General features: G+C 56.4%; 1 protein-coding gene across 1 annotated transcript in view; it reads right to left on the reverse strand.

The window, feature by feature from the left end:
* Nucleotides 1-15,075: 15,075 nt before the first annotated feature.
* The window catches only part of LOC101518607 (RNA polymerase II subunit A C-terminal domain phosphatase), a 32,845-nt gene continuing 21,613 nt past the window's right edge, over nucleotides 15,076-26,307 (reverse strand). The window contains exons 11-13 of the mRNA XM_004579645.2: nucleotides 23,464-23,626; nucleotides 17,253-17,440; nucleotides 15,076-15,447 (exon numbers count right to left, since the gene is read on the reverse strand). Of these exons, the coding sequence (XP_004579702.2) occupies nucleotides 15,306-15,447; nucleotides 17,253-17,440; nucleotides 23,464-23,626 (493 nt within the window). The 3' untranslated portion in view covers nucleotides 15,076-15,305. The remainder of the gene's footprint in view (nucleotides 15,448-17,252; nucleotides 17,441-23,463; nucleotides 23,627-26,307) is intronic.

The following is a 26,307-nucleotide window of genomic DNA, read 5'->3' on the forward strand; positions in this document are numbered from 1 at the left end:
CTCCAGCAGGACCCTGCTTTGGCCAGAGCAGAGCTGGGTCGGTGTGCTGGTGCTCTGTACTGTCAGGATGTGCTAGCAGCACATCCACTAGCACGCACCTCCTGGGGCTGGGGCGCACACAGGGCTCCGCCCTTCCCCCACTCGCAACCAAAGAGCACATTTCAAAATCCTCTCCTTCCCCTGCCCATAAGACACCCAATTTGTTTCCAAAATTATGCAAATCCCACGCTTCAGAAAGGACTTTGCAGGCAGGAGAACACAAATTCACCAGGTCGAGGGAGGGAGAAGCGCAGGAGTCCTTCCCAAGCTAAGAGCCCCTGGTAACGCCCCAGGGAGAGGAGGGCCTCCGCTCCGCCCCAGGAGAGGCTGGGGACTTCTCAGCGCGAGTGGACGATGCTCAGAGTCAGTCCCTGCGCCTCCTGCCTCCATTAGGCCCGGAGTGAGGGAGTATTTTCTAACGGACCCTGGCAGCGCCCGACTAGATCAAATCCATTATCCTCTCTGGCCCGGAGGGAGGCAGAGCAGGAGGCCTCCCGAGATTCGAAAAAGCGGAAATGGGGCCAGGCCCCCTTCAACCACGTGCCCAAGGATCAGTCCGAGACTGCTGGAGTGCAAAGGTGCGCGTGAAAGGACGCCGCTGGCTCCTCAGGTGCTTGACGTCTTGGAGGATCGTTAGGAGCATCAAGGGAGCCCTACTCACCCTGAGAACCCAGTGCAGTTAGCCCAGGCTTGGGACCCCACCCTTTCTCCAGGCTTGCACCCCTCCACGAACCATTGACAAGCCAAGCATCTGAACCAGGGGCCGCTCCCCGCATCCCTGGTTCGGTACCACGGACACTTGGGCAGTGATTACCACAGCGGCAGCTCGGGTCACCTGCCCAGATTCAGGTCTGTGCGGGGTCGACGAGAGGGCCAGCTGTGCTCACGTGCCCACGAGTGAAGCTTGGTGATGGGCGCCCACGCCACCCCCCAGCACAGTAGGAGAGACCCAGGCAAGTGCCTCAGCGAGCGATCACCCACCCTCGCTGGTGGAACTTCCAGGCGCTGGGGAATCCCCAGCGGCCCCTTCCCCTCTCGGTGTGTGCCCACTCCCTCTTACCAGGGCTCCCGCAGGACAAGCTCTAACGGAAGGGGCAGCAGGAAGCCACTTGGCCAAGCCTGTAAGCGCCTCCCGCTGGAGCTTGCCTCACTTCGGGGCTGAGGGCGGCACCCCGCACAGACCCACCCGAGCCCACTGTTCCTCCCCCAAAGCACCGGCCCCTATTTGGCCACACTGGCTCCAGATCGGTGCCTGCGCCTCTGCCCCGCTCCTTCCTGGTCCCTCCAGGCAGACCCCAACCCGAGCCCTGCCGTGCCTTGCAACTCTACAGTGTACACTTTGGCTTCTCTCCTGTCCTGTGAACCCCAAAGGTGAGCCTCGGGCCACTTCAAAGGGCAACTTTACCTGGAGTTGGGACTGTCCCAAAGGGCTCTACTCGCCCAGAGTCGTAGTCGTCGTTGGGGCGGAGCGCAGCCTCTCTGGAGCTGCCGGTGCATCCCCACCAATGGTGGCGCAAAGCCCCCTCGCCAGTAGGAGCCTGGGAGGGCCGGGGGAGCCTGGAACAGAGCTCAGAGATCTTACCGCAGACACGCGGCACAGGTGCGCAGTTGCAGTGCACACACCCGCGCGCTCGGGTGCACTCACTTCACCCCTCTCGTGTTCACCCTGTGGCCATTCCCCAGCTGCCTCCGCGCCTCAACACCACCAAAGCAGAAGACAGGTAGGCCTCTGGAGGGTCAAGCAAAGCCAGGAGGTCTCGGCCAGAGGCTGCTGGACGAATAGGGGACAATTGCTCCGCAAGGCTCTGGTCTAGTTTGTCACTGAGTGGGCGCAGTGGGTTGCTATGCATGGCGCCAGACATGGAAACCTCTTGGATGCCTCCCACAGGGGTCACCGTTCTGAATGGGGGGAATTCCCAGAGTCCCCAGCCCAGGAGTGTGATCACAGCAAGAGAAAATGTGCAAATGCAGTCAGCCCAGAAGGCGCCAGCTAATCTCCGCCTTGGGACACCCACAGGCAAACCATGTTGGCGCCGGAACCATCAGAGCAACTTAGCCCGGCACCCTGTGCGTGCCCAAGTTCCTCATCTGCCGAGGGCTGGAGGGATCTGCCTGTCTTCGGGTCAGCTTCTGAGCAGCAGGGGCTGTTAACAGAGTGAGCCAAATACCTTAACTGAAGGGAAATGTCCCCTTCCCTGCCCACCTCCTATCCCCTGTCCAGTGTTCTCATCTTTGAATGAGTTGCCCTTGGGATACACCTGGCAGAGAGTAAACAAAGTAGTGCTTACATTGTTTTAGGCCCTTCTATCACTCATCACAATCCAATGGGGTCAGGCTGGCCAGCTTTTCACGTAGAGCAGACAAGGACACCAGATGACCCATGTCATCGGGCCCTCCACAGACCCTCCCCACAGCCCCACAGCTCTGCAGTGTCTTCTGGATGCACAGCTGCCTGGTCGTTTCCCCAGGTTCGCCTCCTTTCCATGCTCCATGCCACATGTCTCTCTCCTGTTTGTCTTGTTTCTGTTAGACATGTCTCTGATCCTTGTTGGCCAATGCCAAGGCTCCCGGGCCTCCTGGCAGCCCAGGTCCTGTGTATCAGCAAAGCCTCCATCATAGTGACAACCTGGGGATGGGACCAGGATGTGTCAGTGGCATTTCTTATACAGGAGCACCCTCTACTGTGGCTTCAGGTCCTGACTCAGCTCTGTCCATTGCGGCCATTTGGGGAATAAACCGGTGGATGGAAGATCTTCCTCTCTGTCTCTCCTCCTCTCTGTATATCTTCCTTTCCAATAAAAATAAATAAATCTTAAAAAAATTTCTGTTAAAAAAAACCCAGCATCCTAATACAAATAATGGACTGGATTTTTGCCACCCAGGAAATGAAAGTTTTCAGCATTTTCTCATCTCCAACATCATTTTAAGTAATCTTTAAATAGAGTTCTATTCTGCATAAAATACAGAAACTGAAAAACTAAAACCCCATCACGTTACAGTGTTTTTTTAAAAAAAGATTTATTTATTTATTTTTATTACAAATTCCGATATACAGAGAGGAGGAGAGACAGAGAGGAAGACCTTCCGTCCGATGATTCACTCCCCAAGTGAGCCGCAACGGCCGGTGCTGTGCTGATCCGAAGCCAGGAACCTGGAAACTCTTCCAAGTCTCCCACGCGGGTGCAGGGTCCCAAAGCTTTGGGCCTTCCTCGACTGCTTTCCCAGGCCACAAGCAGGGAGCTGGATGGGAAGCGGAGCTGCCGGAATTAGAACCGGCGCCCATATGGGATTCCGGCACATTCAAGGCAAGGACTTTAGCCGCTAGGCCACGCCGCTGGGCCCTACAGTGGTTTTTTCTTCAGCTTTCCACCGCTGTAAAGGACTCTGCCAGGGTTGGGGGTCTGGCACATTTTTTAAAAATTGTTTTTTTATTTTTATTTTTATTTTTATTTGAAATGCAGAGTTACAACAGATAGAGAAAGAGGGAGGCAAAGATCTTCCTTCTGTTGGTTCACTCCCCAAATGGCCGCAACAGCTAGAGCTAAGCTGATTCAAAGCCAAGAACCAGGGGTTTCTTCTGGGTCTCCCACCTGGGTGCAGGATCCCAAGGCTTTGGACCATCCTCTACTGTTTTCCAGGCCACAAGCAGGGAGCTGGATGGCAAGTTGAGTAGTCGGGGCACAAATCAATGCCCATGAGGGATGCCGGCACTGTAAGGCGCATGATCAGTCTGTTGAGCCATCATGCTAGCCTCAGACACATTTCTTTGATCACTGCACCCCATGTCAGAGGGCCTGGTGTCAACACCAGCTCTGTCCTAGCTCCCTGCTGGTGCACACCCAGGAGGCAAGGCAGGGCTCAAGTACTTGGGTCCCAGGCACGCATCTGGGAGACCCAGACTCTAGACTGAGTTCCAGGTTCTTGACTTTGGCTTGGCCCAGCTTGGTTATGAAGCAACAGAAGGAAGATCTTGTCTTTCTGACATCTGCTTCAACTCTTGTTTGAGACAGCCCTATAGCAGTTGCCGAGTCCCACGGAGAGAGCCTTGCAGTCACTGAGTCTCACAGCTGTGCTGTCTAGGAAGTCCAGGTACTCACCTGTGGCAGGTGCAGGGGTGAGTCCACCCAATACCCCGGGAGGAGCCATCTTGCATTTGTGTTCTCAGTCCATGGTGTGGAACCCGACTCTAACTGGCCCACATCACAGAAGGTGTGACAAGGACGTGAAGGAATGCCGTTATCAAGGGAGGCACCACAATGCTCACACTTCCTAGTTCCCACCTGAAGTTTACACATTCTGCTGTGATCCTCATCTTCAGAACAAGAGGAAACACTTCTTTCTCTCTTCCATTTGATGTAAGCACCTTTGTGGAGGCAGCTCAGACCCCAGGCCCATTGTCATACAAAGCACAGTTAAGTGGATATTGGTATTCCAGAGTTTCTCAATCATCCCTGGCACCACACCAACAAAGCCAGCCTCCTCAGCCCCAAAGCCCAGATGGTGCCATCTGCCCAGCTCCCAGGCTCCAATTTCCTTCCACTCGACCTGTCCAGATTGCTCTGTGGCTCCTGCAGGTGCCCTGAGAGCTGCCTACTTAACCTCCCTCAGGGCTCCTCTAGGCCAAGACAGACCAAGCACTTCTCACCGCTTCAGTGTCTCCCTCTGGGGCTCCCCCTCTGCTCGGCACCCCTCAGTCCCCCACCCTGCACCAACTGATCTGTTTCCTCCTCTGGTTTTGTGCTGGGGTCCGTGCGGTGGATGAGGGGGACACGAAGGTGTGAAGAGTATTGTCCCTTGGCAGGCAGGGCTGCAAGGAATTTCCCGCGTATGGCAGGGCCCAGTGGATGTCTCCACAACCACAAGAATGCAGCTCCACCTTCCTTTGCATGGACACCGGATCACCCGGCTGGCCCACTGTACCAAGCACAATGGCTGGGGCTGCCCCCCGGCCATGTGGAAGGGTCAACAGAGCAGAGGTTTCTGTTGCTGCTGTGTGCCAAGTCCCTCAGTCGCTCCCACTGGGTGGACTGGCTGCCTCCCCCAAGCTCACACATCACACCCAGGCATGCTAGGAAAATATAACTGACTGCCTGGAACACCAGATGTGACCAGCAGTGTGCTGGGTCGGAATGTGGCCACATGGAAAGGGTGGTGTTCACAGGTCCCATCCTTTGCTCTCACTTCTTCCTTCCTAAACCTGGAGCTCCATGCCACCCACTTCCAGTCTCTGCAGAAGCTTCCGGATCATGTAGTCAGGATGTGAAAGGCCAGAGAAAGCCACAGCTGGCCTGGAGCCCCAGCCAGGCCTTCCCCGGGGAAGCTGAAGGGCAGGGCAGCTCAGGCTACACAGCACAGCCCCCACACTCAGCCACTTCCTGGGCCCTTAGCCCCTACAGACTGCAAACAGCAGAGGGTCCAGTCACCAGGACGTGTGTGTCAGGGGGAACAGGTGCCGCTGTTCTTTGCTGAGCCATGCTGAGCCCCAAGGACTTGCCATGGTTCTGGAAAACACTTCCAGCTGTAACTCGGCTTCCAGCAATGAGAATGCAAGCCCACAATTTGGCAGGCAGCCCTGATGTCACTCGGGATCTGGTGTGCAGCCCAGTTTGGTCTCTGCAGAGCATGAGGGGCATGCTGGGCAAGGAGCACCTCATCTGTGGACTGCATGTTGCCTAGGGAACTAGCTCATGAGGTGCCAGTCAGCAGTCCTTGTGCTTCTGCTCGGCCTCCGAGGGCTCCATCACGGACACGTACTCACCTCGTCTCTTCCCTGGGCACTGTGACATGTGTGCATGCACAGGAGACACAGGTGGTCCATGGGAACTGTATTTACTGTTGGGTGGGTGGGTGGGTCGTGGCTCCCCCTTTGAGTCTGTCGTTTAATCTTCTGTGTTTACCTGCGGCACCTGCTGGCGTACTGATGGAGACAGGCAGCATCTGGACAGCTTATTCTACAATTCTGTAAACTTCTCAGAACTCAAGGTGCTCTTGTTAACCACAGGACAATGTGGTAAACTGAAGTTAAGCAAACAAATGCCCACGTTGAAGTAGAAAAAGGAGAGAGAGCGCTGGGTTTGCCCCTTTCTAGTCACAGACCTTGAGTGCTGCTGCATGGCGGGGAGCTCACCACTGTGCCACAGGGCTGCTTTCAGACAGAACCTTGGCTGAAAACCTCAAGTACTTGACCAGCCAGGGCCTCCGGGGAGCGCGTCTGACTTTGAGACTTGAACTCCAGGTCCACAGTGTCCGCTCGTCCTTCCGCTCCCCCTCTGCTTTCTTAGTGGTGCTCCCAGGTGGACATGAGGGTCTGACTACTGGAGGCTTTTCAGGTGACGCTGGTGCTGAGAATGTTCTGGTAAAACTCCCAGGAGGCACTGACCGGCTGTGTTCAAGTGCTGTCCACTGCTGAACAGACCACTGTGGGCAGCAACAAGGAGACTGACATCAGAGTGTAGTTGTGGAGCAGTGGGGTGACCTGCTGGTGGAGGTGGTGTTGCAGCCCCCATCCCCGGATGGAGAATCAGCAGGGAATAACACCTTGGATCTGCACACCAAGCTCCTGTCCTGGAGCTCTGCTCAGTTCACGGCTGAGGTGAGATTCCCAGTCACTCGGACCTCACTTCAGGGCTCCCAGGGCCCTGCTGCTTCTCCAGGAAAGGAACGCTTAGTGATGGTTCAGAGGCAACTTGGGGGGCAGAAGAGGAGCGTGCCAGCGCGTGTTTGTTGTGGGAGGGCTTGCTGCTCACCGTCACGAAGGAGAAAGGGGCCCAGGGACTGCTGGGCACCCAGCAGTGGGCACTCCCGGCAGAGGACCCGACCCACTGTTCTCGAAACGCCCAAGCCTCCAAACAGGACTGCAGCAGCTAAAAATAGAGATGCGACGGGTGATGGTGACAAGTGCAGCCCATCTCCCCTCTCAGAGCTGAGAATTTCCAATTTGGTTAGCAAGTCTCTCCTAAGATGTTTCTGCTGGCCGGCACTGCAGTCATCACGTGACTGCGGATGGAAACCACCCCGAACACGGCCTGTTTCTCAGACCGTGTGACTCCTGTAGGGATTCGCGTGGAGTGCCAGGAAGGGACACACAGTGTCACACAGAAACCTTGTCATCAGCGGTGCAGGGCAAGGCTGTGAGCCGACACAGTGCTGTCTGCCGGTCTCTTAACTCATCCCCCAACTCATCCGGGGTGCTGACTCGTCAAACTCAAAACACAAAGGCCTATTTGTGGGCACGGCCACAGCTGTCTTTGGTCAAGGTTCCCGTTAGCACGCAGCAATTGCCTGTTCAATCAGAGCTTCCTTTAACATGCCTGGGAAGGCAACGAAAGATGGCCGAGGTCTCTGGGCTCCTGCACTCATGTGGGACACCTGGAGGAAACTTCTGCTCCAGCTATTGTGGCCATTTGGGGAGTAAAGCAGCAGGTGGGAGATCTCTCTCTCTGTCTCTATAAAACCAACCTTTCAAATAAAAATATGTGAATCTTCAGAAAGCACATTCTGCTCAAGAGTGCCAGTGTACAAGGATGACCCAGGCAACAGTAGTGTGTGCAGTGCGTGGGCTCTGAGGAAAATACGGAGCTGGGCTGTATGACAACATGCTCGTGTCTGCAAAAGGCAAGGTGAACATTGCCTTACCATGCCAGACAACTGACTGCCCTGGGGCTGAGTGTGCAGAAAGTAGGCAGCCACATCCAATCACCGGGGCCCAGGCTGGAAGCAAACTCAGGGAGGGCTGTGTGCTGGTCACAGCCTGGGCATCGCCAGGCCTACCGGGTAACAAATCCCTTCTCCTCTGAGCTAAGTCCTCTTGCACAAAGTGGCCTGAGAAGTCCATCTTGGAGAGTGCTGGCTGCTGTCCGCCTTGGTCAGCAGTGTGGTTATGGCCTCAGATCCTGGAAGGTGATTGCAACCCTAGAAAGTCCCATCTGATTGTTTGGCCCTGGGCCACACTGGGAGTGTCACAGCTTAGGAGGGGTCTGGGGTGAGGCAGCATGGCTGATCTCCCTCCCCACCAAGCCTGTGGGCTTCCTGCATGGACCAGCCCCCAGCCCAGCCTGAGCTGTTCCCCAGAGCAGACTGTGCCAGCTGCATACCCCCCAGTAGGGAACCAGGAGATACTGGCCGTGTGGGAAGCAGAGTGAGCAAGCACTGCAGAGTGCCTGAGGCCCTAGGACGCGCAGGAGGCCAGGTTGGGGTGTGAGATGGACACACACAGGGATGCCAGGAAGCCTGGCCTCTGCCTCCTGTGCTGGCAGTGTCCAGCTTATCTCCTGGGCACCTTGCTTCCCTCGTTATCTGCCCAAGGCTCAGCCCATACACGAGCATTCATCCCAGCCTCATCACCGGCTGTCCATAGAGTGGTGTGCAGGCAGTGACGTCAGGATGGAACCGCATTAGCAGCTCTCGGTGGCTTCTCTGGCACCAGACCCTGCCATTCAGGACAGAGCCAGCTGCTGACCCGGCCTGATGGTGGTTAATACGCAACCTAGCTGTCACATCCTCGCAGCCTTTCACCGTGCGAGGACCGCGGGATGGAGGAGAGGCCGGTAGCTGAGTCGGTGTCCCTGTGAGACGACTGGAAAATTGCTTCTCCCTCAACACCTACGGACCAGCGATCACTGAGACCAAAAATGAAAAGCTGCCCCACGGCTTGCTGGGCAGGTGCAGAGTGGAAGCTCCCCAGAGACTCCTCAAATGTGCTCAGCAGTAAGTCCAAGACGGCAAAGCAATTAAAGAAATGCTCGCCATGGAGGAGAAAGAAAAACTACCAAACGTTGTTAGCCCTAAAATGCTTCTTTGTGGAAGTGGACCCTGACCAAGTTCTAAATTTGCGAATTTGAACTTCAGACGGCAAAAGAACAGCTCACAGGTGCAACCTTTTTGGGGCTGTGGAAGATGGATGTTCCCAGACACAGGGAGCTGACTCCCAGGGCTGCAGCCTGCCTGTGCTCCGACTGTAACTGCCTGCTTCCACACAGCCACCCTGTGCTGGTCCCCAGACAGAGAAGGGCCCTCGGCTTCCACAACCCCTGACCACAGGCTCTGCTGCGGTGGACATGAGGCACCAAATGTCCTTGCCGTTCTCCCTCCAGGGCTTAACACCTTGTGTCCTCAGAATTCCCACAGCAGAGGGGAGGGCGCCCAGGTCAGTTCCCCGTCTCCTGGGTGGAGGAGGGCGTGGGCACCTCCGCCTCCTCGGGCCTGGTGGTGTAGCAGCCTGAGGGTCAGCTCTGGGCAGAGGGAAGAATGTGTATGCAGGCCAGGGTTGTCCACTTGGGAGGACGGTCCTGGAGGTGGTGAGTCATGCTTGCTTGAGCACGCCACGTTCCCTGCCTGGCAGGGGCAGATCGCTCTGCTTGCCAGTGGAAGCCTGTGAGTGGCTCATGTGTCCAGGGCTGTGAGCAGCAGCTTCCGGTTGTTAACCTGACTCACTTCAGATGGACGGACGTTGTGGGTGATGAGCCCAGAAGAGGCTGGAGAGGCTGGAGCGGCTGGAGCATAGCCCTGCAGCAACGTGACAGTGCTTACAGGGGAAGCACCCACTGGACAGACATTGGTCAAGGCAGCAGTGTCTGTAGCAATTCACCAGTGGACCTGCTGTGTGCATAGTCCACGTGGGCCTTTGGCTGGAACACTTGGGCTTTCCGCCATTACCCTCATCAACCTGCCAAGTGAGCGTCCTGGGTGCTCTCAATGGTGGAGATTCCGGAGGTGCTGCTGCAGGGACACTGCTTAGAAGGGCCCACTCATGGCATACTGCGGATGGGGCAGGAGTTGGGAACCTTCCAGAAATGCAGGAGGGAGAGCCGTGGCCCTTTCGGGGAACTTCCAGGCCAGGAAAAAGGGACCAGAGACTCCAGCCTCAGGGAGGACACCCCATTCCAAGATCACAGGTGACAGACCTCACCAGGGGGGTGCAGCATTCTCGGGTCAGAGGGTGGATGAGTCCCTTTGGGTCCTGCTGCATGCTGGGAGGCTCCAACTTGCTTGCTGAAGTCCCCGGGGGCTTCCATGCACTGCAGCTGGCTTCCTCAGCTGGTCTACCTCTCCTTGGTCTCAAGGGGCCCCGCCCAGCCCTCAGCCATGGGCTTCTCATAGCTCCACCCCTCCCCATGGTTAATCCTGCCATGGATGTCACCCTGCCCCCTCCATGTTGATATCCTTCCCCTGGCTGGCCCAGTCTTCCTGGCATTCCATGTCACCCAAGTTCAAACTCAACAACCTCAGTCAACTGCCCTAGCTGCTGGCGGCTACCCTGGGCTATCAGGGTTAAGTCAGATGCACTTATTTGACAGTAAGAGAGAGAATCAAGTGGTCTTTCATTTGTTCATCCACCCCTCCAGTGGTTTCAGTGGCCATGGTTGAGCCAGGAACCAGGAGCTCCAGCCAGGTCTCCCATGGGGATGGTGGGGCCAGGCAGGAACAGGTGAGACTCCGAGGGGCACTCCTGTGGGCTGCCCGTGTAGCAGGTGGTGGCTGAGCCGCTGCCCTACGTTGCTGCCCCAGTCTTGCTCACATCCGCACTGGAACGGCCTCACATCTGCATCCTTAACCTCCACTCCTCACTGCTCCCGTTCCATTTTACCTGGATGCAAACTTTCATGTGCACAGCCTTGCTTTTCGTATTTTAAAAACGGTATGGCTTTATTTGACTTAGGAAATGCCAGGTCTGGGTCAGGTCACAAGAGGTCCCTGCTGCAACTCTGCAGCCTCGGTTCCCAGTAGCCACACGGAGCCCCTCCTGGTCTTGGGGCTCACAGCTGTCCTGGGAGGCAACAGGAGACAGGGCTGCATCGCCTGTGTGACCCGTGAGGCTTTCTTGTAAGGCCTCCCGACCCCCGTGGGGACCCTTCCTCCTGACCCTGTGCCAGACTAGCAGGGGCAGCCTGTGGCCCAGGGAACACACAGGGTGAACCCTCTCATGCAGGAGCCTGGTGCACTGGGGACCCCTGGGAGAAGACAGGTGGGTGAGGGACCACCCCTTGCTCCTTTCCCAGCACAGTGCAGAGCAGGTCTGCTCTGACCTTGTTCCCTGGCCCATAGCACAGGCAAGAGGCCAAGTCCTCCTGTTTGTATGTCCCTGCCTGAATCCAGGCTGACTTTCCTGGAACACACAATCCTGTGGGGAGACCTGGGAAGTGGCTGTTCCATAAGAATGTTCTGGGACTTGTTGACCTTTGGAAGTGACATACCACGTAGTGACATTGCTGGAACTTGTCCACACTTTGCAGGTGCCGTCACTGGAACTCAGGGTCAGCTGAGCCTGTGTGCTCTGACCCCAGAGCTGTAGACAGGACAGGGCTGCGCCAAGTGACGCCTGTGCTGCCTTGGAGTACAGTGTCGTCTGCCCACAGAGGAGCACGCGCGTACACCTGGGACTCCAGTAGGAGCTGCACGGTAAGCAAAGCCCTTGGGAAAATTCATGGAGTTCCACCCCCGTGTGTCCTGGAGGCAGGACTGCGGGAAAGCAGCTAGGGACTTCTGATGCTGAGCCTCAAGTTCACTTGATGCTTTGTGTACAAGATTGTATGCATGGGAGCAGGCAGCCCACGCCGCACATGGCAGCACGCAGCCCACGCCGCACATGGCAGCACGCAGCCCACGCCGCACATGGGAGCACGCAGCCCACGCCGCACATGGGAGCACGCAGCCCACGCCGCACATGGCAGCACGCAGCCCACGCCGCACATGGCAGCACGCAGCCCACGCCGCACATGGGAGCACGCAGCCCACGCCGCACATGGCAGCACGCAGCCCACGCCGCACATGGGAACACGCAGCCCACGCCGCACATGGGAGCACGCAGCCCACGCCGCACATGGCAGCACGCAGCCCACGCCGCACATGGCAGCACGCAGCCCACGCCGCACATGGGAACACGCAGCCCACGCCGCACATGGCAGCACGCAGCCCACGCCGCACATGGGAGCACGCAGCCCACGCCGCACATGGGAGCACGCAGCCCACGCCGCACATGGCAGCACGCAGCCCACGCCGCACATGGCAGCACGCAGCCCACGCCGCACATGGGAACACGCAGCCCACGGCGCACATGGCAGCACGCAGCCTACGCCGCACATGGCAGCACGCAGCCCACGCCGCACATGGGAGCACGCAGCCCACGCCGCACATGGCAGCACGCAGCCCACGCCGCACATGGGAACACGCAGCCCACGCCGCACATGGGAACACGCAGCCCATGCCACACATGGGAACATGCAGGCTGAGGCCTAGGCACACAAAAACACTTAGTCCATGCTGTGCAGGATCCCAGAAACAAGGCAATGGTCCTTCTTGTCAAGAACTTAAGAAATGGCTGAAGCAGAGAGCTGAGGCCATACCACCTAGGCCAGCCAGGCCAGGCTGGGACTTCTTTTTTTAAAATTTAATTTTAGTTTGATGATTTTTACATAGTTGATTAGGATGCAAAGGGTCAAGGGCTAGAGGAAAGTGGGTAAGATTACTGTTTTGACATTCTCTTTTTTCCTTCCTGTATCTGGGGGAAGGGGAGAAGCCACACCCAGTCTCCCAACCATCTCAGGGTCCCCGATGTGGGGCATGCTTCGAGGGTCCTGCTTAAGTGGTTTTCATGGCTGAACAGTTCTGAATTGCTGCTGATCCTGCCACTCCAATCACGATGAAATCTCTCCAGAATCCACTGGCTGACATAGTCCGCTTCAGAGCTTCTGTTTGCCCAGATGTTCACTGCCAACGCTTGGCTGGGGTAGCTGATCAATTTGTTCTATCCTCTGAACTTTGTTATGGTACCAGGTGTCCTCTGTAGGCTCCAGTGTACTGCCAAATCCTTCATTTGCATCTTGATATGCTGTCCACTGCTCTGTCTAAGCCACTGAAGAGGCCCAGCACTCCATGGTCAGACCATGGAACCTGCGATTCTCTCCATGGTTGGAGTTCTGAGTCCAGTGGTTCAGTTGGCGGGGAGGCAGTGAAGGGGGAGAACTGCTAAATAAACCTCATCTCATGATCCCAGACCTGATTCTTGTGTGCCAATACAGGGTCCAGCACAGTTGGACACCCAAATCAGCCTACGCACACACTGTTAGTTGCAATTTCTGGGTCAGTTCTGGCTCTAGCCTTGTCTTCTACACAAACTAATGGATGTTGGAGTCCAGCCTGCCTCTGCCCATCACAAACTTGGCCTTCATGCAAACTAGTGGAAGCTGCAGCCTAGTTGGAGCGACCCATGATGACCCTTACCAGGCCCGCCTCCTGCCCTGGTTCAGGTGCTTGCCAGATGTACAGCAGACTACACGAGTCTGTCTTGCATTCTGAAACAGCACCATCCCAGGCTGCCTGCTCCTCCTCCTCCGGAAGGTGCATGTGCAGAGTGTCAGTGGGTGGCCAGGTTGGCCAGAGGAGGATCCAGTGGCAGGTTTTAGTCCCACAGACGCCAGAGCGACAAGCATATTGCCACCTGGGTGCCAGATGCTGCCTGGATCTGGACAATGTTCTGGACAATCCTGCCAGAATGTAGGGCTGGACGCCAGGGGCAGGAGTGATGAGCAGGTGCCCGGCACGAACAGCATCCCAGGAACACCCAGGGAGACAAGGGGACAGGAAGAATACATCAGGGGTGTGGGCTGGCTCATTTCTGAAGAAATCAAGTGAAACAATGTGAAAGAGGTGCCGGGGGCAGTGGGTCAGGCTGCTCACGGTGACACTGGCATCCCATGTCAGGTGCCCCTTAGTTCACTGCAGTCTGGTCCTGCTCCCTGCGTAGGCGCACAGAGCAGCAGCAGCTGGCCGAGCCCTGACAGGGGACAGACAAGTCTCTGCCCTGACTCGCCCTTTCCATGATTTTAACTTTAAGTAATTCAGCGTCTATCTCTAAAGAAATAAACAGAACAAAACCCACACCCTCGCAGGAGACAGATGAACTGTTAACACCCACCAAGTGGTCTGAGTGGGCCAGCGCCCTGTGGGTCAGGGGCCCCGAGCGGGTCAGCGCCCACTCACTGAGGTCTTCACACACCAGCTCTCCTTTGCTGTTTTATCTTGCAAATCCTCTTGGAGATACCAGGCAGTGTGCACAACAGAGTTCCCAGTGGGACACCTTCATGTCTGTCACACGCACTGCTGGTGAGCAGTGTACCTGCATGTGGCCCGATACCTTCATGTCCGTCACAGGCACTGAGGGCGAACAGGGCGGGTGCAGGGTGACCTGCGTGTGGCCCTGGGTATCTGCATGTCTAGCTTTGAGGTTCAGATGAGTGTTTCATTTCACAGGGGTCACTGACCTGCCAAAGGTGGCCACAGGGGGCGGAGCAGGACCCCGGGGCAGCAGTGGAGGGCAGCCTGGCTCACTGCAGCTTCTCACAGGAAGTGCACAGGGAAAAGTGGATTCTTTCATGTGAGCTGACCTGGCCCTCCGTTGGGGACCCCAGCCTGTGCCTGAGGAGAAGAAATTTAGAAACCTTCCCTTGGCATCCTGAGTGTACAAATTCTCTTCCTTAAAGCTGGTTTTTCACTTACTTGAAAGATGCAGTGACAGTGAGGGAGAACCACAAAGGGAACTCGCAACCACAGATTTGCTCCTCAAGTGGCTGTGCGATGTCAGAACAGAGAAGCCGGGAGCCATGAACTCTGTTCTCTTCCATTAGAGGACAAGCCCTGGGGTCATCCTCTGCTGTCGGCAGGCAGCTGGACCAGAAGCTGGACAACTGTGAGGCAGTGCGAGTGGTGGCTTACCCAGGTGAGCCACAGGGTTACCCCCCGTGCGGATTCTCAACCAGACCGGAAAGGCACTAAGCGTTGACCAGGGAGCACCAGGGTGGCCCATCACATTGGGAGCTGAAAGGCGAGCCCCACAGGGCCCACAGCTCCCTGCAGCAATGCACTGAGAGCAGAGTGTATGAAAAGGGTTTTTATTAAATGAGAGAAGATCTGCGTGGTGGATCCAGTATGAAAAGATATACAAAACTTTACATCAGGCCTCCGTGCAGAGGGGAGGTGGCGGGAGGGAAGCCTGCTCCTGGCTGCATGCAGCTCTGCCTAGTGGCCTCCCGACAATGCAGAGGCCAGGAGCAGCTCACCGCACAGGGAGTGCTGGGTGAGTACGCCCTCTCACTTAAAAAAGTAGACTTTCCTGTACTTTGTAGTAAAACTTCTTAAAAACACCTGTTTCTGCAAAATAATGTGTTTCTGCACGTGGAGCTCTGCAACTGTGTCTCTGAGAAAGGGGGCAGCGAGCGCTGGCCTGGTGGCTGCCAGCCAGCATGGTACGCAGCCCCTGGCACAGCCCGCAGTCACATGAGGTCGTTGAGCTCCGCCTCAAGGGCCGCGGCCATCTCGTCTGCCTCCGAGCTGCTGCCCTCCCCGTCCGCGTCGCTGGACTCCCTGCTGGAGTCGCTGGCAGCGTTGTCCTCACTCAGCTTCCTCTTGTGGCCTCTGAGGAGAAGGAGAGCGGGGTGAGGACGGCTTGGCACACTCAGCTCCACCATGGTGCCAGGCCCTACCCCCCACTCAAGGGACACACATTAGCACTGGCACCTGTACACAGGTCCCAGGCACCCATGTCCCCAGTATTGTAGGTCATGAGAGTTTTGCCTTCACCAACACTTTTTAAGATTTATTTTATTTTTATTGGAGAGTCAGACATACAGAGAGAAGGAGAGACAGAGAGGAAGGTCTTCCTCCCATTGACTCACTCCCCAAGTGGCTGCAATGACTGAGCTGAGCCAATCCGAAGCCAGGAGCTTCTTCCAGGTCTCCCACGTGGGTGTGCAGGATCCCAAGGCTTTCGACTGCTTTCCCAGGCTGCAAGCAGGGAGCTGTTTGCCAGCCCTGCCTCAGTGCTCTAATAGCTCAGGCCCCTCCCTCTAGAAGCTTGGAACCAGAGACCCTTAACACAAGGCCTTCAAGGAATTTTCCAAGCTGCTCTGGAGGAAATCGCTCCTTATCCACAAGTGGCCACTGAGTTAGTGCTCAATCTCCCACGGCGGACAGCCATCGGTGCTGTGAGCCCCACTGGAGTGGGCTGGGGTTCTAGGGGCGTTAACTCATGAGCCCCCCATGTGGGGCAGTTTTCTGCTCTCTGCCAGCTGCGGGCACAAGGGCAAAGGACGAGCAGCTGGGTCCTCCAGGCTCTGAGGAGCAGGCCCTGCTGCTCCAAGCGTCTCCCTCTGCGCATGCTTCGTGTGCTTCGTAGCATTGGACCCCACATTTGCTGTTTCCCCTTCTCAATCTTGTCATGCTCTCCGGGGGCCTCCCACAGGTGAGGACATCTGAAGAGTAACCGGACCCTGAGCCCCTGGCCCCTGTGGCTGGGTGGGGTCCTCCCCAGAGGAGCACCTGTGAGGTGCCGCCTGCAGCCAGCTTGTCTGGGCTGTCCTCTCTACCTCCAGGATCCACACTGCTTGTGGACACCTGTGCTCATCTCTCCTGGCTTCAGGGCTGCTGCCCTCCAGTTCTGTCTCCACCAAACCCATGGCCGAGCACCAGCCCAGCGGCGCACACTGGACACTTGGTCAGAGGATTCGGCCAGCGCAGGTCCTCCCTCATGCAGGGAAACCACTTGTCAGCAACACAGAGAATGCTCTGCAGTGGTAAAGGAAGCCTGCCTGGGTGCCAGCTGACATCACAAACACGTGACATCACAAAACTTGACACTGGAAAGTTGGTTCTGCAGGACCCACAGTTTGAGGAACACCCCGCACCCTCACGGGCACATGGCACAAACATTAGACAAGGATCCGAGAAGCTGCCAGGAGAATGGGATTAAAAGGCATGCTGACTCCATGCAAAGACTTCTGAATTCTGCATTTTCACTTTCCATGGACTAATAATAATAATAATAATAAAAAATCTGAGAGATACAGAAAGAGAGGGAGAGTAAGAGAGCAGGTAAGAGAGAGATCACATCCCTGGTTCACGTCCCACATGCCAATAGCCGGCGCTGGACGTAATGCAGGTCTCCCCCATGGACGGCAGGGGCCCCAGCACCTGAGGACACACTGGCAGCATGCTGGAGGAGCTGCCGAGCGGGGACTGCATCCAGGCGGGGCAGCCACCAGGCCCAACGCTTGGCCCCCTGAGCTTTCCTAGGGCCTCACGAGTTCTAGCGGGACACCAGTGACTGCATGTGGGCCTGGGCCAGTGTGTGTGCGCCCCGGCCCCATGATCCCCTTGCCCGGGCCTCAGCTGCCTGCTCTTACCTTGGTGGCCCTTTCAGGGACCCTGGCCAGCATTCTCACCTGGGTCCCCGGGGGCTGGTCCCCGTCCTTTCAGTGCGTGCAGATGACCGGAGGGGCTGCTCCCTGCAGGCCCCCCAGGCCTCCTGCTTCATGGGTGGGTGTCGCCCCTCTGGCCCCTCCTCCTGGCTATCCGGCTTCTTCTTTTCATTGTCGCTGTCATCGCTGCCTTCTCCAAGGATGTCATCAACCTGAAAGATGTGGAGGTGGTCAGCAGCCAACACACAGACTCACAGAGCTGGTCAGCAGCCGGCGCGCGCCTGGCCCTGCTGTGGGTAGACCCCAGCTTGCAGCATGTAGCACGCTCAGACGCTCTGGCCTCGCTGTACAAGAGGCTGGGCGTTAACTGCATCATGCACATGAACACCGCGCTGCAGCAGGCTGCTGGAGGGGCTCCTGTGGTACACTGCTGACCCTGCTGGGGGCTGCACTGAACAGGGCTGACTGCTGGGTCAGTGGGATTCGCATCAGGACTCTGGCAACCCACTGCCAAGGCCTCCTTCGATAGCACCTCTGGGGTGGGCCAGAGGGCAGACGCAGGCTAAACAGAAGGTGAGGCAGGACCCCGCTGTCCCCGGCAGCCAACCCTACCTTCATGGAGGTAAAGCACATGCCGAGCCCTGACCTCTGCCAGCATCTCTGCCAAGGGTGAGGCCCACCCTCTGGGGGCCATGGTGGCCAGGCAGCAAGGCCTCCTTTCTCATTGACACCCACGCCAAGGGGCTGCAGCATGAGGCAGCACAGCCTCTTGAGCTTGCAACCTGAGGGGATCTCCAAGGACCTGTGACATGTTTGTCATGGGGATTGGGGTTACCCAGGACTTGTGACATGTCTGACAGGTACTGACACCCCATCTGATGACAGCTGAGCAAAGGGCACAAACCCTCTTCTGTCTGGAATGCCAGGAGGGTGCTCTGGCTCAGTATGCCCGGGATGGAGCATGTCACACAGACAAGGAATGCCAGCAGGGCCCTGAGGCTCAGCATCCCCCGTCCGCGGGATGGAGCATGTCACACAGACAGGGCAACCGTGCTTCCAGAGGAGCAGTGTACATAGTGACTGATTTACCAGGAAGCTCGTTTACTAATATAAGCAAATATATAGAAAACTTCAATTTATTCTGAATTAAGTCCTGAATTCCCTCCCAAGAGGATGCACGCAGCAAGTGGGCACAACAATGCCACCGGACACCTTGAGGACCCCTGTGGAAGGGAGGGCGGGAAGCAGAGAGCAAGGCAGGGCCAGCCCAGGCACAGGACAGAGGCTAAGACACCACCAAGTGGAGACGGCAGCGTCCAGCCACAGACCCCGCCAGCAGGCCTTTGGCTTCTAGCACCTTCCACGGAAATGCTGAGAACCTGCAAGGTGAAGGACCTCCTCCTGGCCTTGTGGAAGCCACATCAGCCCCAGAGGGCGCCTGCAGGTGTACAGGCAGACACACAGCCCAGCTGGGGCTCATGAACACATCCATCCCACTGAAATGGTACCACCTGAGGGCGCCTGGAGCCCACACAATCCTGTCCCCATTACTCAGACCCACATTTTATGGGATTAAAGCTGTTCAGACACTGCTGAAATGGAGCGTGTGGCAGAGCTACATGGAGCATGGCAGCACTCAGCTTCCACCCTGAGACCCATGGGCCTCAGTCCAGCCAGGCCACCTGCCCATCACACAGGAGACCCAAACCTCACTGCCCTCCGGTAGCCATGTGGTCATGGCCCACACAGCCTATCCCTAGGTCGTGGACAGCTTCTGTGGCCTCAAGGCAGGGGCTGTGACACCCCCACAGGTATCCAGGCTAGGACGTTGTGCTGAGAGAAAGCAGGTGCCACTTAAAGCACAATGTCAAGATCCAAGCAGGGGACCTGAACCAAAAAATCCACGCATTAACAAAAGGCAGGCAGGACTGGCTCTCTGGTGTAGCTTGCTCAGCCAGCCCAGGCCAGCTCTGGATCCAGCTGCTGCCTAGGGCACATGGCGAAGCAGCGGAGCATGGCCCCAGGGCCTCATGGCCTCTGTACCCATGTGGGAGGTCCAGTGGAGCTCCTGGCTTCAGCTTAGTCCAGCCTGGCTGCTGTGCACTTTGGAGGAATGAATTAGCAGAGGAGGCTTTTCTGTCACTCTACTTCTCAAACATAGATTAGTTATAAAATCACAAAACAAAACACCAGGCGCTTGTTTTCCCATCAAACACGTGGCTGTTAGTTAACATGCTGGAACTGGAATGCGCTGTAAAGTGGACAGATGGCAGCCGAGAAAACACTCAAACACAGCACCTCACAGCCCAAGAGAAACCCGGAGGACAGAGCGGCACTGCTCCACGTTGGGGCCATGGCGAGTGTCCGGAGAGCAGCCCTGACTGAAGAGGGGGACTGCAACTTCCAAGAGAAACACTCGTCACCTTAGAAGAGCAGGAACCAAATCACACCCAAGCCTGCTCCAAAGGAGTACCTGGGCAGACACCTCTCCACTGACCACAAAATACTACAGCCCAAAGTCACTCCTTCCTGAGACTTTGACCGCAAGGGAGAACCTGGCATGATCCAATGTGGTTTCTGTAGAGACAGATTCAGAAGCAAAGCTCTGTAGCACACGTGAGCACATAAGCTGTGCGAGTCCCAGTAGCAGGCTCTAGCCTGTCCCCAGAGGGCAGCCTCCACTCAGTCTGGGAGAGGCTGTGCCTAGTAGCAGGTGCCAGAACAAATCCGAGCATGTGAACTCACATTGCACAGATATTCAAAGAGGCGAGTTTTCAGTCCTCACCTGAGGGGGTGCTCACAGGGATAAGCCTATATAACGACAGGAGCGGACAGGCACACAGCTAGCACCGTCCGGACACCATGCGCACACCTTGCTTTACCAGGGAGCTGAGGCACCCAGTAGGAGGTGGCCATATGAAGCGGTACCGTTTCTGCAAGCAGGCAGGATGGGAGACAAAAGTGAGGGCTGTGCCATGGCAACCCCACTGCCTGTTGGTGCTGGCCAGGTGCCACCTTGGGTCTCAAGGCTCAGACACTGACCACGCCCGTGAAGTGTCACTATAAACCTGAAGCCACGTGGTCACGGCTGTCGCATGAAAACATGGGTGCTCTTGAGGACGCTCCAGCAGGCTGCTGTGGCTTCACCACCTCACTGAGCTGGACACTGGTGGGAAAACCCCACAGCACAGACCATGGCTAGCGGCACACAGCCCCCCATGAGCACGGAGAGGAGTGTGTGGGCCTGAACAAGCAGGACACGGGGAAGGCACTGGAATAAGAAGTAGGAATGCGACCAGCACCCTGTCCACCTCAGGTGGAACTGAAGACGCCCAGTGAGGCCTTCAGTGAGCAGACAGACACACCGGAATCTGTGAATGCAGATGCGCAGCACCACACTGCATGACTTACAGGGAAGGTGCATCCATGGTTGGCACACTCCAAAATCCAATGCTGCAGACAGACATCAGCTCTGCTGGCCAGGCCCACCTGTGACGAAGGCCCTCGGCTGACCTGGAGAGGCCAGGTGGTGGCCCTGGCATGTGGTCGTCCACCAGGGACCCCCAGGCAGCAGGTAGTAAATGGGAAACAGCACGTGGCTGACAGGGCTGCCTGATCGGGTGGGCAAACTTCATTTCAATTAGGCTACTTGCTGTTTGGGCTTGGGTTCTCCGGCTCCATCTTTCTCCCAGCCCTTGAACGGGCATGGAAGGAGATAAGCTACTGTGAGGCAAGCCCAAGACGCGCGTCCCGGGGAGACCGTGCCACGCACATGGTGTTCATCCGCTTGCTCACACTCACAAGCAGTCCTCTGACGGCTGAGTAGGAGCTGTGCTGTGGCTGTGGAGCGAGGCCAGAGCAGAGAGCAGGCCCCAGGCAGTGCTGGGAGAAGAGACACAAGCCAGGCACTCAACACACATGGATGGCGCTCACTGTCTGGGTTTTGCCCCTAGTCCTCACCCTGAGAGGCCATGCAAGGATCTACTGTGGGTGCCTGTGCCAGCAAGGCAGGGCCATTCAGGGCTGCCCTGGTGCTTGGGAGCATGGGAGGGTTCATATTAAAACTCAAGGCTGTATCAACCTGAGTCTGGGGATCTTGGAGACTAGCAAGAGCTCCCTAGAGTTATCCCTATAGGTCCCTGTATGTGCAGTGCCCCTTGCATGAGCCAAAGCTGGAGGCTGGAGCAGTGGTACCTGATTTTCTCATTCATATAAGGCCATATTCTGAGAACCTCCCAGGAAGGAGAGTCAAACCCAGGGTGAGCAGAAGAGGTGGATGGTTTGGGGCCCCAGGGCCAGCGTGAAGCTGAGGGCTTGAGGCAGATGAGGGCCTAGGCTGGCTGTGGCTCCCACGGGCGGTGGCCACTCAGGGGAGCTGAGTTCAGACAGCACCCACCCTGAGCCAGAAGGTTCAGAGTGCCAGATGCAGGTGAGAGACAAGGGTTAGGAAAACCCTTCCCTACCGGCTCGTTACAGCAAAGCTCCATGGAAGATGAGCCAGGGCAATGAGCTCATTGACACACTGTGCACACAGCATGAGGCACTCGGTGGGAAGCTAGGCCAGAAAGCTTCCCTAAACAACCTGAGCCAGGTATGCTTGCAAACAAGAAAAGACCCAGGGGTGATCTGGATTCCCTTCCAGTAAAATATAAAATGTCATGCCTGATGTAAAGGAGACTTCCTCCCTCAGGAAGTCAAAGGGTCAGCATGGTGGCACACTGGGTGAGGCCATAGCCTGCATCCCAGCACATATGTGGGGTGTCACTGGAGTCCTGGCTGCCGCATTGCCAGCCAGCTTCCTAACGTGCCTGGGAAAGCAGCAGACAATGGCTCAGGTGACTGGGCCCCTCCACCGACATGGCAGATGAGGATGAAAATCCTGGCTTCAGCCTTGCCCCATCCAGTCACTGCGGCCATGGGAGGCGTGAACCAGTGCACGGAAGACTCAAGTGTGTGTGCTTTCCTGGGAGGGAAGCGAGTCCTGCAGAAGTGATGGCAGGCAGGATGGAAGGCCGAGGTGGGCAGGCACTGCAGCCATGGCCACACCAGGTGTCAGTACTCATGGCCCCACGCTTGCACATCCGGTGTGAAGGCAGAGGGTTCTTACACCTCGGGCCATAGCTCCCCCTCCACTCGAATGTCTCTTCGCATGTAGACAGACACATGGTGTCTACAGCGCTGTCCACCACACCTTGCCTTGATCTATGGTGGTATCCCTGTGACACCAGGGGATGGCAAGAACACACAGGTGCCCAAGGAACTCATATGTGGCACAAACTGTGGGTTTCTTGCCCAGGGCACAGCCCCAGTGCTCAGCAGACCCACAGCAGCAGTCTGAGCATGGTCTCTCAAGAGCCACTGTTGAGGCCTAGGGTTGCTATTGTTGGGGAAAAAGGACCTGGCGTTGAGTGGCTGCAATGCTAAGTGCATTTGGAGTTTCTGCTTCACATTAAGATTCTAATTCTGTGATAGTCAGAACTGCAGCTGCCTTATCAAGGCAAGCCCTGAAAGCTGGAAGGGAGGCATGGATGGATGGGTACAGATGTGGGTCGGAGACAGCAGCCTGGGCCCAGAGGTGAACAAGCATGAGACCCAGCACGTTGTGACAATGGCTGAATCCTCCCTGAACATGGCGCCAACTTAGGCTGGCTGGCCATCAGTGCATCTGTTACTGCTTTCTGTCCTTATGGTACAAAGGCTGTCCACTGGACACTGAGTGCAGTTGCTGCTTGAGTGAGGAGTGGCCAGATATTGGCTGTGGGCATGTCATGGCCATCATGACTGCTTTTATGTGAGGTCCAGCTGTGCACACTCCTGCCTCAGGAACCCTGGCAGACAGTCCTTGTAAGCCAATGAGGACTTGGCAGTCATGCAGGGCCAGCCATGCTACTCTGAGTGTAAAATCACACCGTGAAACAAAAACACTGATTTACAACATGACTTCTAGTTTAGCAAAGTCCCTGCTGTATGTTGGTCCCAGTCAAAACTGGACTTGGAGCTCCAGGGTCCTCACTCCTGTACTTGGGAAACTCTCCCCATGGCCCCTCATTGCTTAGGGCCATGGCACACCAAGGGTCCTAGGCCAAGCAGCCATGGCAACCTGCCCCGAGTACCTCTTGTTGTAACAGCAGGATGGAAGGGGGACATGGGTCCTAGGTGTCCCCAGCCACAGGGTCTCAGGAGAGCTGGCTCAGAGCTCCCGCCCCGTCCGGAGTCCTGCCCACCCGTGGCTCACCTCTTTGTCCATACTCTCCAAGTCTTCCTTACAGAGGGTGTACAGCGGCATGGTCTCCGACATACTGGGCTGTCGCTTTCTCCGGGAAGGGCCAGGGTGCTCCCCATCGCACATGTCAGGTACTGCTCCACCAAACATCTGTGGCTGGAGTGGCTGAGCAGCTCTGCAACAAGTTCACAGGCCCATGAGCAAATGCAGCCAATCGGAGCTGACCCTCCCCCGAGGCAGCAGAGTGCTTGGATGGGAAAACGCCGGACTGTCCAAAGGGCTCTCCCTGCACCCTCAGCAGGGCTTACGGATGCGTCCTGCTCCCCACAGCTGGGTCAGGCTGAGGGTAAACAGGCCTCTGAAGCTACCCGCCCATCATGCATCACCTGCTCCCCAACAGGCCCCATCTGCAGGCCAGTGGTTGGCTCAATGGGGTCAGAATCAAGAGCAAATGTGAAGGGAGATGGGCATGTCCCAGAAGGCCCCAGCAAGTGTTATCAGCCCTCAAAATAAGACCAGGAGGGCTGCAAAACATAAAACAAAGCAAAGCCAAACAAAAACAGCAATTACAACCTGTCTCGGGCACAAAACAGATACACAGAACACAACGGGGATTTTGACAGTGTCAACCAGCAGAAGCTCATCCACTCCCAAAGGAGACAGACATAGTCACATCACACCTGCAAGGTCACAAGCCCCATCCCAAGTCTGCTAACAGTTGTGTGGAGTAAGACTGCTACTGGCAAGGCTCCCTGCCGGGGCCACCTATGCTTCATGCTTTCTATTTGCTACAATCAGCAAATCCAATTAGCCTCTTGTCCCCACAATGGGCACCGCTGCAGCTCATGGTGCACAGCTGCCTGAGAATCCAGAGCAGGCTCTCCCATCACACACACACTTCCTGTGAGCTCAGATACCCATGAATGCGTGCATGGACTTGTCTCTCCATGCTCCAAGACTCTCTGGGTGCCCTTGGAAACACAACTGGTCACATTCTCATGGCACTCAGGACTCTAAAAATGGCCACTTGTTCTCTTCCAGGGTTGGCCAGGCTCCTGGTGGGCAGGAACACTGGGCACTGCCTCACTGGATGGAGTGTGGCTGGTTCGTGGCACAGGCCACGCATGATGCAGACTTACTGCTGCTGATGAAGGAAGTTGTGACTTCCATTCTGGCTTGGTGCTCATGTGACTGGCAGAGTGGCAGCAAAGACTTCACAGGTGCGGGTCCTGCTACTCTACTGGAGAGCAAGGTGGAGCCCCCAGATTCCACCTTCAGCCCGACCCACCTGGGAATTAACCACAGAATGCCAGGCCTCTCTGTCTCTCCCTCTTTCTAACTTTGCTTCTCAAATAAGTCTTCAAAAAAGGGAGAGGAGGACCCACAGTTCAGTGGAAAAATCCTCGTCTTGCATGTGTCAGAATACCATGTGGATGCTGATTAGTGTCCTGGCTGCTCTACTTCCCATCCAGCTCCCTACTTATGGCCTGAGAAAGCAGTCGAGAACAGCCCAAAGCCTTGGGACCCTGTACCCGTGTGGGAAACCTGGAAGAAGCTCCTGAATCCCAGCTTTGGATCGGCTCAGCTCCAGCCACTGTGGCCACTTGGGCAGTGGGCCAGCAGAAAGATCTTCCTGTATCTCCTTCTCTGTAAATCTGCCTCGCCAAGAAAAATGAAGCTTAACAATAACAACAGCAACAAAAACGAGTAAAGAGCTGGCACTACAACGTACTAAGTTCAGCCTCTGCCTTCAGTGTCGGCATCCCATACATCCCATACATCCCAGTCGGCATCCCCTGGTTTGAGGAGTCCCAGCAGCTCCACTCACATTCCAGTTCCCTGCTTATGGCCTAGAAAAGCAGAAGACAGCTCAAGATCTTGAAACCCTCTACTCAGGCGGGAGACCTGAAGAGGCTCCTGGCTTTAGATTGGTTCACACACTCCTATGACCCACGCTGATCTATGAGATCCTCACAGACTCCCATGATCCAATGATCTATGATCCACTCTGATCTATGACCCACACTGAGTTATGAGATCCTCACACACTTCCATGATCCACTTATCTATGATCCACTCTGATCTATGAGATCCTCACACACTCCTGTGATCCACTCTATGACCCACACTGAGCTATGAGATCCTCACACACTTCCATGATCCACTGATCTATGATCCACTCTATGACCCACACTGAGTTATGAGATCCTCACACACTCCCGTGATCCACTCTGATCTATGTCTGAATGTCACATACTCCAGTGTGATACTGAGCATTATTGCCCCCCAGTGACTGCATACAGTCATCTGCTACTTGGTGTTTTAGTAGCTGACCCTGAGGGCACCTGGAGGGTTCTGCGGTGTAGGAGCTCAGCATTCTTTTGGGTGAGACCAGTCTCCCTCACCCCAGAAACCCGGGTCAGGGCGAGGTGCACATGCTGCTGCAGCCCGGGGCCACTGAGTCACTGCTGGATGAGAACTCCCCCATGGCTTGCTCTCATCTGCCAACCTTGAGCACGCTTGCAGCACCCCTAAGAGCTGTTTGATGCTCGCCTACAAGCCTGCAAGATCCACTTGACACATCCTTCCAGGGACTCAGATGCCAGACCAACACCAACTTACAGTCCCTGAAGTCTCCAGTGAGAGCCTCATCATGTGTGTGCTGTCACAATGGGCTTTGCTGTAGGGTTCTGCATGGGGGAGGGGCTCCATGGAGTGGAAGAGAGCAGGGCCAGAAGGGAGACCGGCCAGGCAGGCATCTTGTGAAATCACACGAAGTCCAGGGAGGCGCCAACAGTTGGAACCTGGCACTCCGATGGGTCTTCTCACCCTTGGAGAAGCACCAGAACCCATTCT

The sequence above is a fragment of the Ochotona princeps genome, unplaced genomic scaffold, assembly GCF_030435755.1.
Source record: "Ochotona princeps isolate mOchPri1 unplaced genomic scaffold, mOchPri1.hap1 HAP1_SCAFFOLD_129, whole genome shotgun sequence".
NCBI classification, from domain to species: Eukaryota; Metazoa; Chordata; class Mammalia; order Lagomorpha; family Ochotonidae; genus Ochotona; species Ochotona princeps.